The following is a 13,036-nucleotide window of genomic DNA, read 5'->3' on the forward strand; positions in this document are numbered from 1 at the left end:
TGTGTGTGGGATCTCAGTAACCAGGATATCGGTGGTTCCTGCAGCCCAGTTTGTAAAGGTTTACAATGGGGCGCTGAAAAGTTCTCATCCCAATCCAACTTCCTAAATTCCGAGCATTTCGCCACTGTAGCTGAAAAGAGTGTTATTTTACTTTTGCAAAGTGCCAATTTGTAGAATCGTAATGCCGTGTTTCGACATTGTTTCAGATCATTTGATTGAACCGTGTTAACGAAAAGTATGGACTTTTCAAGTGTGGAACTTCGAACCGTCATGAAGTGTCTATTCCTGCAGAAGAAAACTCCAAAGGAAATCCATGAACGTACGATGCAAACATTGAGAGATAAATACCCATCATACTCCCCAGTGAAGAAGTGGTGGGCAAACGTTCGGCATGGAGATTTCGAGACCAAAGATGCAGCAACGTCTAGTTAACAATGTTAACTTCTGAAATTATTGACCATGTCCATGACCTGATTTTGGAAGATCGGCGATTATCAGCTAAAACAATTACTGAGACGATACAGATATCCAGGGAACATGTTGGGTGTGTAATCCATGACCAGCTGGGTATGCAGAAGCTGTCAGCCAAGTAGGTGGGAAAGAGGAAAGGGATTTGGACTTGTATACCACCTTTAGTTATACAACCACACTCATACAGGTACTTCAAGCATTTTCCCTATCTGTCCTGGTGGGCTCACAATCTATTTAATGTACTTGGGGCAGTGGAGTAGAGAGTTGCAAGGGAACAGAAATCCCCGCCCGTCCCCGCCAGGATCCTCTCCGTCCCCACCCGTTCCCATCAGGATCCTCTCCGCCCCCACAAATTCCCGCAAAGAATTACCTCCATCCCCGCCCGTCCCCATAAAAAGCAGCAATTACTTCTGACAGGATCATCAAACCCACAGTTTATTTTGTGTTTGCGCTGCCGTTTTCCTTGTGGGAATCTCTTTGGTGGAACCCTTTTTTTGTTTTCTGTTCAGGTAATTAACTTATAAACCCTCTCTTTCACTAAGGCTGACGTGTCCATTATATTATATCGACGAACCCTGCTTCCAAAGCCTTCCATCCCCGTGGGAGTCCCGTTGGCTAGAGGGAGGTCCCCGTGGGGGGTCCCCATGGGAGTCCCGTGGGTTAGGGGGGAATTCCCACGGGGGGAACCCTGCGGGACCCGCGGGATTCCCGCGATCCCTTTTCCTGTGCAGACCTCTACAATGGAGGATTAAGTGACTTGTCCAGGGTCACAGGAAGCAGTGCAGGGTTTGGACCCGCAATCTCAGGGTGCTGAGACTGTAGCTCTAACCACTACGCCACCCAAATGTTTGAATGCTGATGTGAAATGACATCGAGTTGATGCTTCCAAGATGATTTTGCAGCATTTTCAGTGTGCCGGTGCCAACCTTTTGGAACAACTAATTACTGTTGATGAAACATGGTTACACCACTATGATCCTGAGACAAAATAACAGTCCATGCAATGGTGGCACTCAGGAAATTCAAGACCTAAAAATCAGCAGGAAAGGTCATGGCCACAGTGTTTTGGGATCTGGAAGGTATTGTAATGACTGACTTTCTTCCAAGGGTCCAAACAGTTAATGCAGAACACTACTGCAACCTGCTGTGTCTATTAAAGGAGGCATTGAAAGAAAAAAGTAGAAAGAAGCTACGGAAAGGAATTCTCTTTTTGCAAGACAATTTACCTGCTCACAAAGCTGGCAAAACGAGGGCTGTTTTGACGCAGTTGGGTTTGAAGCAGTTAGACCATCCACCCTACTCATCAGATCTTGCTCCATCTGACTATTTTCTGTTTCCAAACCTTAAAAAGAGTTTGAAAGGATGAACAATTTTCTACTGATTCGGAGGTAATTGCAGCAGCGGAGCAGTATTTCAGTGGCCAGATATCAGAGTACTGTATTTTCACGCATATAACGCGTGCGTTATACACGATTTTTACAAATCGTGCATAACCTTGCGCGTTATACGCGTGAGCGCGTTGTACAATTTTTTTTTTTCATTCCGATCCAGCATCCTCCCCCCCGCTTGCGTCACCCCCCCTCCCCCGTGATCCTACATCCCCCCCAGCACCGCAAAACATCTCTTACCCGATTGGGCACCGGCACCAGTACCAATGCACAGGATGTGCCAGTGCCAGTGCCCGAAGATCCTCCCTCGTTGTTGCTGGGCTGGGCTGTGCTGGGCGGTGCAGGGAGATCCTCCTTCTTCCTCGTGCCGGGCTGGACTGGGCTTTGAGCATTTGCGCATGCTCAAAGCCTTCTGGTCTCGCTCTCTCCGAGATTCTCAATCTCGGAGTGAGATGGTGCTGGGGGGGATGTAGGATCGCGGGGGAGGGGGGTGACGCGAGCGGGGGGAAGGATGCCGGTTCGCAGGCCAGAAGAGTAAGCGGGAGTGGGAGGAGGTTATAGCAGCATGCGCAGTATACACGTGTGCATGCTATATAAAATTTTTTTTACTGAAATGCTTTGGACCCGCGCGCTATACGCGTATGCGTGTTATACACGTATGCGCGTTATATGGGTGAAAATACGGTATCTTTTGGAAGAATTACAGAAACTTCAGACATGATGTGCCAAGTGTGTTGAACTTAAGGATGAATTTGTGGAATAACTTGTAAGTTTCATGGTTCTATGTCATTCCCTTCTTGGTTGGGCTTAGGACTTTTCTGCACCCCCCTCATATGTTTGTTTGTTGAGGTTTTGAAAGCTGCTTTGACAGGGCCGTGGAATTTCAGGGGTTGCTGCAGGACAAGACAAAGGTACAGTGGCAGAACTGTGTGTGTATAGTTAGCGATTGCACTCAGAGCTGATACTCGTTCTGTTGTTCCAGGCTGAGCAGCTCTACTGAGCAAAGCACATCATCTCGGCTCATCAGAAAACATAAACGCCGGCGGAGAAAGCAAAGGATGCGACAGGTGGACAGGGTAAGCACAGAAGTGTAATGTAGCATTGCCCAGCCTCTGTTCTGTTTGTCCTCAGTAGCCTCCCTAGAGTAATTAATGATGTCACTAATTAGGTTGGTGTCTTATCTAGGAATTACTGTAAAAATGAGTCCTGCATTATTGTTTTAATCTTTTATCCAAATGAGCATTTTAAGTATATATGAAGGGGGTTCTAGTGTCTTCACAGGTGTTCTTGGCAATACCACATCTGGTCTCAGAGCTCAGGTTTTCTTTTATTAATGAAGCAGATGTCTTCTAACAGCATTGCTTGTCCTCTACTTTGCAGTCTTCATCATTCAGCAGTATCACTGACTCTACCATGTCCCTGAACATCATCACAGTGACCCTAAACATGGGTAAGAACAACACATTTAAATGCATTATACTGTCCCTATCCTTATTCTCTTCTCCGTACCCATTATTTCTCCTCTGTTTCTGATACCTCCTGGTGTCTCTCCCTCTCGCTGCTGTGTTCAGTATTTCATTCCCTATTCCTTCATTCGCTTAGTATGGCATCTCCTTTTCCCTTCTCTTCCCTCCAGCAGCTTCCCTTCCATAGGTGCAGCACCTCTCCCCCTTCCCTCCAGCTCCCACTCCTGCAGGTCCTGTAGCTCTCTCCCTTCCCTTCAGCTCCAGCCCTTCCCTCCATAGGTCAAGCATCTATCACTCTCTTACCTTCAGTTCAAGCCCTTCTCCTGTCCTCTTTCATCCAGCCCCAACCCCCCTCCTGGGCTAATTCCTCCATCTACTTTGCCTTACATTGCTCCCTCTCTTCATCGGGGCCAACAGCTCCAGTTCCCCCACTTGCTCGCGGGTCCAGCAGCTCCAGCTGGCTTCCCTCCCTCCCTACTGCTGGCACATACCTAGCAGAGGGAGCTAAACTCTACACAGGCTTGCTCGACGGTGCTTACGGCCTTCTCTCTGCCGGGCTCCTCCTTATGATGCAACTTCCTATCTTTCCGTAAAAAGGAAGTTGTATCATAAGGAGGAGCTTTTTTGCAAGCTTTTTTTAGTAAGGTGGAAGTGAAAAAAAATTGAGGAAGTGAAAAAAAATTAAAAAAAGGAAGGGTTTTAAGCGTCTTGGCCAGTCAGAGCCTTAAGCCCCTGCCCAGCATATCCCAGGATGCACTGGGAAGAGGAGGCCTGCCATTTTTAAGAGGCGGGCCTGCCGACTGGAGGAAGTAGGCATACCTCCGACAGGCTGTCGACTGGAAGGTACGTAGGTGTCGGGGGAGGGGAAGGGGGAAAATCAGCAGTAGCAGGCTGGTGTGGACATCCCTCCTGTCGGGGGGGGGGCATTCCAGCAGCAGGAGGGTGTGGGTGGGGGTGGAAACTTTTACCCACAAATATAGGACGGCGAAGTTAGAGAATCACCCAACAATGATAAGAGAATCGCCCGGAATATGCATTTAAATATTAATGACCTCATTGTAATACATTTGCATGGCAGAGTCAGAGTCTGCCAGGAAACTCAGAAAAGACCACAGTGAGCCCTTTTGATAATTGACCGGTAGAATACGTCCATGCTAAACTTGCTAGAACCAGTTAAGCGACTATCATTAAAGGCACGGTAGGTTTTGAGCAGGGGTGTCCAATGTCGGTCCTCGAGGGCCGCAATCCAGTCGGGTTTTCAGGATTTCCCCAATGAATATGCATAAGATCTATTAGCATACAATGAAAGCAGTGCATGCAAATAGACCTCATGTATATTCATTGGGGAAATCCTGAAAATCCGACTGAACTGCGGCCCTCGAGGACCGACATTGGACACCCCTGGTTTTGAGAAACTTCCCCTGAGTGAATGCAGCTGCCTGTGTTTAGGATACATTTCAGTAAGGGAGTTCTGATGATTTTCTCATCATTGATTTTTGCTGTCTGCATGAGCTACTGAGGATAATACTTAATTTGTTTTTTCTACACCAGTGGGAGGTACAGTCATGAATTTTAAGTTTCCACAGACATATATGTACATAACTTGTTCTATTGATCACTCTCTCCTCAAAAATGGATTTCCTGTCCTATTAACCCTCTTTCTTCCTCCCCTCTTAAAGTTAATCAATTTGTACCTTTGCTTAATCTTTGTAAACCGCACAGAACTTCACGGTATTGCGGTATATAAGCTGTTATTATTATTATATCTAATCTATGTCGTTGTTTTTTCTTTATTTCTTTTTCCAGAAAAATATAATTTTTTAGGCATCAGTATTGTAGGGCAGAGCAATGACCGGGGAGATGGGGGCATTTACATTGGATCCATCATGAAAGGAGGTGCAGTGGCAGCAGACGGTCGGATAGAGCCAGGAGATATGCTGCTACAGGTCTGTCTATACTGATGGAATGCTCATCCCTGTGAGATCTCTGCTGCTGTTCCCAGACTCTTCCTTAGTGTAGCAGCTGTGACTGAGGGGGTAGAAAGATGCAACAAATGAGAGGAGGGGAGGGTACAATGAAGAAAACTTTGGCAGTTAAGTGCATATGTTTTATTTATTTATTCAATTTTATATACCGTTCTCCCAGGGAAGGGTTTACATCAGTGGCCTCAAACTCACAGCCCGGGGGCCACATGCGGCCTGCCAGGTACTATTTTGAGGCCCTCGGTATGTTTATCATAATCACAGTTTCTTGATCGTATGTCTCTTTAGCTATAAACTACAATATTATTATTAAGACTCAGCCAAAAGGAAAGATTTATAAAGTATAAAGAGTTTTACCTCATGCAAAATTGTCATTTCTTTAATAAGACATTAACTATTTTTTCTGAGGCCTTCCAAGTACCTACAAATCCAAAATGTGGCCCTGCAAAGGGTTGGAGTTTGAGATCACTGGCTTAACTGTAACCATGACATCCTGTTTGTCTTTGGGAAGCAGAGCTGAGATTGTGATGTCATAATGCCTCATTCCACCAATAAGAGCCAGCCTCATCAGTGATGTCACAATGGCTTGATTGTCCTGTTCTCCCCTCTGCCCTCCAACCCAGCCAGCAGATTAACCAATCCCCTTAACTCAGTAGTCTCAAACTCGTGGCCCGCCAGGTACTATTTTGAGGCCCTCGGTATGTTTATCATAATCACAAAAGTAAAATAAAACAGTTTCTTGATCAAATGTCTCTTTAGCTATAAATGACAATATTATTATTAAGACTTAGCCAAAAGGAAAAATTTATAAACTATAAATAGTTTTACCTCATGCAAAATTGTCATTTCTTTAATAAGACATTAACTATTTTTTCTGCGACCCTCCAAGTACCTACAAATCCAAAATGTGGCCCTGCAAAGGGTTTGAGTTGGAGACCACTGGTTTACATGAATTTATTCAGGTACTCAAGGATTTTCCCCTGTCTATCTAATGTACCTGGAGCAATGGGGGGATTAAGTGATTTTCTTGGGGTCACAAGGAGCGGCGTGGGTTTGAATCCCCAACCTCAGGGTGCTTAGGTTGTATCTTTAACCACTGCGCCACACTCTCCCCCATATGTATGTATATATGCACATAAATGTCATATGTTATAGATTATCTCCGATGTGCAAACTTTAACCTGCATATAATGTGGGCAGGTTTCAAAAAGTCCAGCATCACTGTATTTCCTGACCCCACTTCCATGCCCAAAAGAAGCTGTGCTTCTCCTAGCACTAAGGGCAAGCACATTTCCTTTTTTTCTCACAGCACGCACTCTCACATCATTGAGACTCTCAGGTCTCCTGCTGCTTCATAAACCTTTCCTGGCAGTTTCGCCAGAGAAATAAATCTATCTTATTTGTTGCATTTTTTTAAAAAAAAAACTTATGCAGAGATTTCATAGAAAATATGTAGAGAAAAAGTAGAGAGAGGAAGGGAAGGGACTGAATGCCCCTTGGCATTCTCTGAAGCAATGGCATAGCCAGAAGTTCATTTGGGGGAGGGGGGACCAGCTGTTCTCTGCCTTGCCCCCTTTCCCCTCCCCCCCCCCCACTGCTGCTGCAACTATACCATTGAGGCATACCTTTGCTAGCTGGGATGCCAAGCCTCACCAGTGGAAAATTTATTCTCTGTAAATCCCATCTTTGCTGGCAGATCAGCATTCCGCAGCGCACTTCGGGCTAGATTCACTAAGCAAACCGATCGGGTACCGATCGGTTTGCGAGCCCTTTATGACCAGATTTCCCTCCGACCTGATTCACTAACGCCTGTAGCGATCCGATCCCGATCGTCCCATGCAAATTAGTAAAACCCCATGCAAAATAGCCAAGCGATTGATTCACTAACAACTGCTTGGTTATTTTAAGTCGGGTTTTACTATTGGCAAACCCGACTGCTGCAGACCTGTCGGTAACTGAGTTAAAAAAGCTTGATGCCGGCTTCCTTTCCCCTCACTGAGCTGGAGAAAAGATGGCCTGGTGCTGGATCTGAGCCCTTTAAACGGCAGGAAGGCAAAATGGCTGCCTGAGGCAGCCGGTACTGTATGGATAGCCTGTTTACCATCTTTTGGAGATGTAGAATACTGAAGAGCATGTGTCTGTCTACACAGTGCCTTTTATGGTTCAGGGCTCATAGTCTTTGTTCTCTGTTTCCATCTCCTGGTAGAAGGACATAGCTGTACTGCCTGTGTGTTTGTACTTTTGTTGATTGGACTAAGGCAAGCTATAAATTTCTGAATGAATAAATAATTAAAGCCATCTATTTTGAGCTGGTCTGATGGATAAAGAAGCAATACAAATTCCCTATTTTAACTCTTGTATGATATAACTTGGTACATTGTTTATTAGCAAAAATAAATCTCTACAACCAGTCAGACTTTTTTCCAAGATTATTTTGTTCATATGTTCCCTTTTCCTCCCGCTTCCCTGCTCCTGAATCTCCATTAACCCTTTGCAATATACAGTTCTGCTATTCTATGCTGTGTTTGCTGCCTCTTTGGCAAAAACTGCAGTTAAGTGCGGATATATTCAGAAGGAAGGTTTCATAAGTTTTTTTTTCTGAATTTTAGGTTAATGATGTGAACTTTGAGAACATGAGCAATGACGATGCTGTTCGAGTGTTACGGGAAATTGTTTCCAAGCCTGGGTAAGGAATCTGGCAGTGCATGCATTCTCATTTGCCCCCTGGGCGAGTGAATCTTTGTCAAGTGCTTAAAAAGTTTGCAGCCAGTTAAATTTAATGCAGAATAAATGCCAAAACCTGTATATCTGTTTGTACCACTTTGGATAAAAGGATGTGCTGTTTCAAAGAGCTATTTCTTGGAATGTCTACGAGAAGAATAAACATTTGAAGTGAAAACTCATTCAGAGGTTGTGGGATCTTTACTCGATTATGAGGAAGGCGGTTTTCATAGCAATTACCGCAAATAAAAAGTTTTCCCCCTATTAAACAGCTGTCTGAAAACTGCCATCCCTAGGCTAGTCAAACACACAGACATATATTTTGCACCTGTTTTATAACCCTAATACCACCAGATCCTCCCACAAATTAAAACTATCCTTCCCCTCGCTAAAAGGCATTTCCCACACAGGAAAGCTAGGGACCTCCCTCCACTTCAAAATCACTGAGCTCTGGAACAACCTTACCTCCCCTCTTCAGAATTTGAGCTCTCTCCAAGTTTTCCGCAAACATCTGAAAACCTGGCTTTTCTCAAAAAATGTAAGTCTCTCTCCAACTTAGGAATCAAGGAAACTCTTATATCTTGGCATCCCAAGTCCTCTAAATTTTCTTCACACTTCTACCTCTAACCCTCTGTTGTAGTTCCTTCCTGTTTCTCCTACTGTAAACCGCGTCGAGCTCTACGAACGTGGAGATGATGCGGTATACAAACCTAAGGATTAGATTAGATTAAATTAGATTAGATATGTCTAAATGGTATTACAGTATAAAAATACTCCAGTGGAAATAAGCATACACATTTATACCTGCTCCAGGGCAAATATATTTATGTTCATGGATTTGCCAGAAGAAATAGATGTATATGCACATATTTTGTAAAATGCACACAAGTGCCAATCCCATCCCCGCACTACCTTTCTTTTGCTCTGAGGAAGGCCCATGTGTATATCACATAAAAGTAGATACTGTGTTTCTCTGGGTCTTACTTGTTATCCACAAACAATTTTATAAGAGTCTGTTTGATTGCATAAAATGTTCTCATACATTCTTAAGTCCTGTACAGAATTACCCTCTAGAAGAAAATGCACACTCACAGCCTGATATGCAAAAAGGTTTAACTGGGCAGGAACGGCTCCTGCCCAATTAAATCCCCACTGAGTGAGCCAGCAGCCAGTATTCAGCGGCACTTAACCAGTTAGCGCTGCTGAATATGTATGTTAACCGGTCATCCTCTAATTGGAGAGGTTAAGGGCAGAGCGGAGCAGCGGTTTTCAGTCTGTTAACTGTCTACGTAACCACATAAGGTTAAGACAGCAAAACTGCTGTCCTAACTTTATGCACCAATTTAACTAGCCGCTGATCTGAATATCAGCTGGTGCCCGGTTAATTTCCAGATAGGTAAGCATGCCCAGATATTGAATACCAGGAGTTGCACATGCCATGGCATTGAATATCTTGGGTTAGTTCAGTCCGCGGCTGGAAGTGGCTTACTACTACTGGTACACTGTCGACCACCGTTTGTATTTCAATTGTATGCATATTGTTTTGTTTGGAAAACTACCCATAGACAAAGCTGATGTGTTTAGACAGTTTCAAAGTGAAAGTGTGCTTACTGCTTTCCCTTTCAAAATTAATAATAATAACTTTATTTTTGTATACCGCCATACCCCGAAGAGTTCTAGGCGGTTCACATTAGTTAAACAGAGATTACAAGTGGTTACATATCAAATTGATCATAGAGTTGCAAACAGCAAGGAGAGAGTAGTTACAAGTGGTTGCATATTGAATTGATCATAGAGTTGCGAACAGCAAGGAGCGAAGTGGGGGGAGAGGAGGGAGAAGGGGGAGGGGAGTAGATCAGGACGGGGGGAGGAGGAGGGTAGAAAAGGGGCATTAAGGGTCTGCAAGTAAAAAGTACTGGTGCACTTTGCAACTATGGGAGCAGTATGAAAATTGTTCATCTCCAGGAGAGCCATTGTCTGCTGAAGTAAAAAGTACACATTAACTTATCACTCTTTAGAGTCTGCTGGATTTTTAGAGTAAAAGTATGCACTTAATTTCACTTTAAAATTACTCTAGAAATATTATGCATAAACATTTTACACCTGGTCTTTGATGTGCACAATTTTTAAGTGTTATAATGCAGACATAAAATTCTAAAGTATGCTTATAACTGCAAACCAAGTAGTTTTCCTTTGAAAAGTAACTGGCAAGCCTATGTGTAGGTCAGCACATATCTTGCTATTAAATGACTGCTCAAAATTGCACCATATAGTTTAATTCCTAGTAAGAAAAATTAAAAAGAAAGAAAAAAGTGGGGTTAATGGAGGGAAAGGTAGGCCTTTAGCAAGCAAAGGAAGTTTAGAGAGGTGAAGTGTGATTGATTTACAACCTTGTCAGTATTTCCTCAGGAAATATGTAGATTTGTTCAGATGGAGAAGGATAAGACCAACATGTTTACCTTAAAAATCAAGGAAACTCTTCTTAACCCCCCAGTTAGTCTCAGACATATCTGAGGGATCTTCTGTTAGGAACTTAGAACAAGTAAGATGCATTCTTAGCTAAGAGACAGTGGGATTTCTGGATGTGTGAAGAGCAGAACCAACAGGAATTATGATGGCCAAGTATCTTTTTTATTTCCACCATTGCTTTATGAGTCTGAGTGCCAGGTGAAATACTTCAATTAGATTTAGGAAGTGGGGTGGTTGTTGGTGGATCCGGCCTTCTCAGAGGCAGGTAAATGATAGGTCACTCCTGAGCTGTGGCGCGACGCTTTCATGCACTGGACAGATTTTCGGGTTCCCCAGGATCCCTGGAGTGTCACTCATAGAACTCTGCTTTCTCTTTCCCAGACCTATCAGCCTCACTGTGGCAAAATGCTGGGACCCCACCCCGAGGAGTTATTTCACCATTCCCCGGGGTAAGTGACATAGATGTTTTATGTGCTTGGAAGTCACCGAATTTGCATTGGGCGGAGCCTTTATTCCCAAAAGCAGAAAAAGCTAAATCCAGGAGAGATTAACAACTCCCTTTTGTTTAACATTGTCATTATTACAATATGTTTTGCATAGCTTCATTGACTATGTGTGTTGATGTGTATTTGAACGCACATTTTGTGGTGTTTCATTTCTGAAAGGTCTGGTTTTAAAGAATCTGGTTTAATGAAACCCTTGAGGTGGGGGTGCTTAGTTACAGTATCTAGAGAACAAAAGCAGCCATCAAATTGTAACTGGTTGGAAAAGCCAACACAGAAAGAGGGAATGTAGCAATCTGTATTCCACTTAGCTGTACATCATTGTTGTTTTATGTGCTCTGTTTATCGTTGCTTTCTTTGATTTACTGTCTATCTTTAAATGTCATTCCTTCTACACCTTTATACCCAGAAAAATTGATGGGATAGTAGGATGTTATTTACAGTAAATATAAAATGTAGGGCAGTCTCAGAATTTCTCAAAAAAACCTGATGGCGGAATCAGTGCTGTCTTTCATTGTAAAAATGTCTCCCTTTCAGGAGTCAGACATTGAATGGGTACTTTTCCCTATCTGCAGTATGAATAGCTGACGCTATTCTTTTAATTGTGCCCACATTTAACACCCCCAAATCTTCAGATTTAGCATTTTTTTTAGAAGGACTAGTTTGGTGGTTCAGTAGGAAGTGCAACATGCCTGCTTCTGTTGGAATCTGAGTTTTGTCCCTGACTAATGCATGGTCCCTAGTGGAGAGTCCAGGTATTACATGTTAATGGCCCCTGTGAAACCCATTGTTTGGTGTCAGAGGTTGCTGTGACCTGTAACAGTGTTGCCCAATAAACACCAGCTAGGGATTTGGATTTTAACTTTTTATTTTAATGAATTTCAAAATTTCCATCACATGGACTATAGGGCTTCTTTTACTAAAAACGGCGGTAGAGGTTTTTACCGCAGGCCGGTGAGGTAAATGCTCTAATGCTCATAGAATTCCTGTGAGCGTCAGAGCATTTATTTCACTGCCCCCCCCCCCCCATTAAAAAAACCTATAGTGCCGTTTAGTAAAACCCAGCAATATTGATTTAGGAAAATCCAAAGATATACACAGAAAATTCAACAAGAAATAAAGAAAAATATCAGATTATACTTTGTCCTCAAATACTGGAGATTTTTTTTTTTTTTTTTTTAATTTAGCTCACACCTTTCTCAGAAGTTTAACTTGGGTTACATTCAGGTGCAAAACTTTTCAGGCCCACCCCTGTCCTAAAACAGTATTAAATGTACCAAACTGTCAGAGAGAGAACCTACATGAACAGATTATCATGCCTTTTCTTGTCAGGATTTTCAGTTTCTCATTTTTCCTAGATATCCTGCTAAGGGAATTTCACTTTTTCTGGAAAACTTTCACCAGATTTTTAACTGTGTGATAGGTTTCCATTACATCCTAGCCAGGTGTTTTGTGAAAAGTGAACGGGTGCAAATTCGTACAAAATTATATAGAAAATAAGTTTCCTTTAACACATCCCTAATGAACAGCGCAATTTATTCACGCTTGGATCTGAACAAAGCAAGAGATATTCTGTGGGATGAGAGAATCAATGAGTAGTTGCCTAATTGGATGTTCTTGCTTTGGGACCAATGGCAAAAGTTCTCAATGGCCACTTTTTGCTCTATTTCTTAACTGGTTGAAAAAAATGCAGCATTGTGATTTGCTGAAAGGCATATATTGGATGCCTTCCGTACACAATATATACCCCAGGAGCCTCTAATTTATAGTAGGGCAGTTTTAGAAAGCCTTGATGATCTTACAACCTGCAAATCTACTGATTTTCGAACAGTTGAAAATATAGAAGTTAATTTTCTGTTTTAACAGCTGCTGTTTAACTTTAAATGGGTAAATTATCAGTTCTGCAGGTTTTTAGTGATGTTATCTGTCTGAGTGGCACCATTAAAAAAATTCAAATATAAATTTAAATGGATTATTTTTAAAGTTATAACTGCAGTTTGTTCAGTGCCACTTGGATGGATAAATTACCCATTCTG

General features: G+C 42.8%; 1 protein-coding gene across 4 annotated transcripts in view; it reads left to right on the forward strand.

The window, feature by feature from the left end:
• The window catches only part of DVL1 (dishevelled segment polarity protein 1), a 174,942-nt gene that overhangs the window by 126,870 nt on the left and 35,036 nt on the right, over window positions 1-13,036 (forward strand). For all 4 annotated transcript variants that reach the window (XM_033922853.1, XM_033922854.1, XM_033922855.1 and 1 more), the window contains exons 6-10: window positions 2,842-2,935; window positions 3,240-3,309; window positions 5,132-5,271; window positions 7,917-7,993; window positions 10,879-10,946. In XM_033922853.1, the coding sequence (XP_033778744.1) occupies window positions 2,842-2,935; window positions 3,240-3,309; window positions 5,132-5,271; window positions 7,917-7,993; window positions 10,879-10,946 (449 nt within the window). The remainder of the gene's footprint in view (window positions 1-2,841; window positions 2,936-3,239; window positions 3,310-5,131; window positions 5,272-7,916; window positions 7,994-10,878; window positions 10,947-13,036) is intronic.

This window comes from Geotrypetes seraphini, chromosome 15, assembly GCF_902459505.1.
Source record: "Geotrypetes seraphini chromosome 15, aGeoSer1.1, whole genome shotgun sequence".
Lineage (NCBI taxonomy): Eukaryota > Metazoa > Chordata > Amphibia > Gymnophiona > Dermophiidae > Geotrypetes > Geotrypetes seraphini.